General features: G+C 35.0%; 1 protein-coding gene across 1 annotated transcript; it reads right to left on the bottom strand.

Annotated features, from left to right (window-relative positions):
* Window positions 1-734: 734 nt before the first annotated feature.
* LOC112097881 lies at window positions 735-1,151 on the bottom strand. Its single transcript, XM_024183474.1, has one exon. The coding sequence runs from the start codon at window positions 1,149-1,151 to the stop codon at window positions 735-737; it is 417 nt and encodes a 138-aa protein (XP_024039242.1).
* Between the last annotated feature and the right edge of the window lie 516 nt (window positions 1,152-1,667).

Below are 1,667 nucleotides of genomic sequence, written 5' to 3'. Positions count from 1 at the left end.
AATGAAATACTCATAACCTCCTCGAGCTTTTATATTGATTGGTCCACATACATCTGTATGTACCAATTCAAGTGGTACTGTTGCACGTACTCTTTTGGCCGAGAATGGCCTTTTGGTCATTTTTCCTTCTAAACATGATTCACAGAGTGGCAATGATTCATTTTCTAATGGACCCAAGAGCTCATCTTTGATCATTCTATGTATCCTATTTTGGTTTATATGACCCAAGCGTAAATGCCAAAGGTAATATTGGTTGGAAGAAATATTTCTTTTCTTAGATAAATGTGTATGCTCATAATTATTGATCACTATGTCATGCATAGAATGGATCATTGGACTTAAATGATATAAATTATCTTCCAATGTACCAGAACAAATAAGTCTCTTATTATAAAAAATAAAAACAGAGGATCCAAAATTTACAGTGTACCCTTACTTTGACAAACAAGCTACTGAAATTAAATTCCCCTTAATGTCTGGAATATAAAGACAATTATTCAAAATTAAAGTTTTATTATTAAAAGATAATAAAACAGATCCAGTCTTCACTGCTGACACGAACTGTCATGTCCCTAACTGTAGCTTGACGCTTTCTTCACTTATTTTCCTGGTTTCCTGAAACCAATAAAGTGAATTACAGATATGATTAGTTGCTCCTGAATCCAACACCCAAGTGTCAATAGAGTTCTGAACTAAACATGCCTCAATTACAAAACGATTTCCCATACTTGATTTCACAATCTTAGGGCAATCCTTTTTCCAATGACCTTTCTGTTCACACTTGAAGTATTTAATTTCGGCTTGCCATCTTGCTTGGTAAACGGTCTCTTTTTCCCAGCTTTCTTCTTACCTTTGCCTTTCGGCTTAGGTCTAGAAGAAGAACCTTTTTCAGCAATATTTATGCTTCCCAGAGATTTCTCAGCACGATAGATCTCTTCAGCCGAATGAAGTTCGTTCATCAATTTAGTTAAGGTAATGTTTTTTTTGTTCATGTTATAATTGACCTTAAACTCCTTGAATGTTTCTGGCAGAGATTCTAACACCATGTCAATCTTTGAGTTATCATCGATTTGTGCTCCCTGAATCTCAACCTTATTCAAACAGTCCATCATTTTGAGGACATGATCACGAACTCTTGTGCCCTTCCCCATTTTACTGTTCATAATTCCTTTCAGCGCTGCTTGTCTCGCGGAACGAGTACTCTACCCGAACATCTGTTGGAGACTATCCATTATTTCAGTGGCAGTCTCCAAGTTCTGATCTTTGGTCTGTAGAATATTAGAAATTGAGGCTAAAATGTGGCATTTTGCCATTTCATTAGCCTTTTGCCATTTCTCATAAAGCCTCATCTGATTTGTATGAGCATCTTCCACTGGAACTGGAGGGCACGGTTGGGTTAAGACATATTTATAATTTTCAGTAGTCAGGATAATGAATAGATTTCTTTTCCAATCTATATAGTTCTCTCCAGTAAGTTTGTTTTGACTCAGAATAATAGTAAGTGGGCTTAGGAAAGACATTTTCTGAAAAATAAAACATCCATGCATAAATAATTTGAAATAATATTCACAATAAATGACAAAAATGCATAAAACCATAAATGCATTTTAATTTATTGTAACAATAATCTAGTACCGCTTTGACAAGCTATCAATTGGGGAAGTCGA

Source organism: Citrus clementina, unplaced genomic scaffold, assembly GCF_000493195.1.
Source record: "Citrus clementina cultivar Clemenules unplaced genomic scaffold, Citrus_clementina_v1.0 scaffold_5, whole genome shotgun sequence".
NCBI lineage: Eukaryota > Viridiplantae > Streptophyta > Magnoliopsida > Sapindales > Rutaceae > Citrus > Citrus x clementina.
The sequence above is the reverse complement of the archived record's forward strand: the minus strand, read 5'-3'. Positions and strand labels throughout refer to the sequence as shown.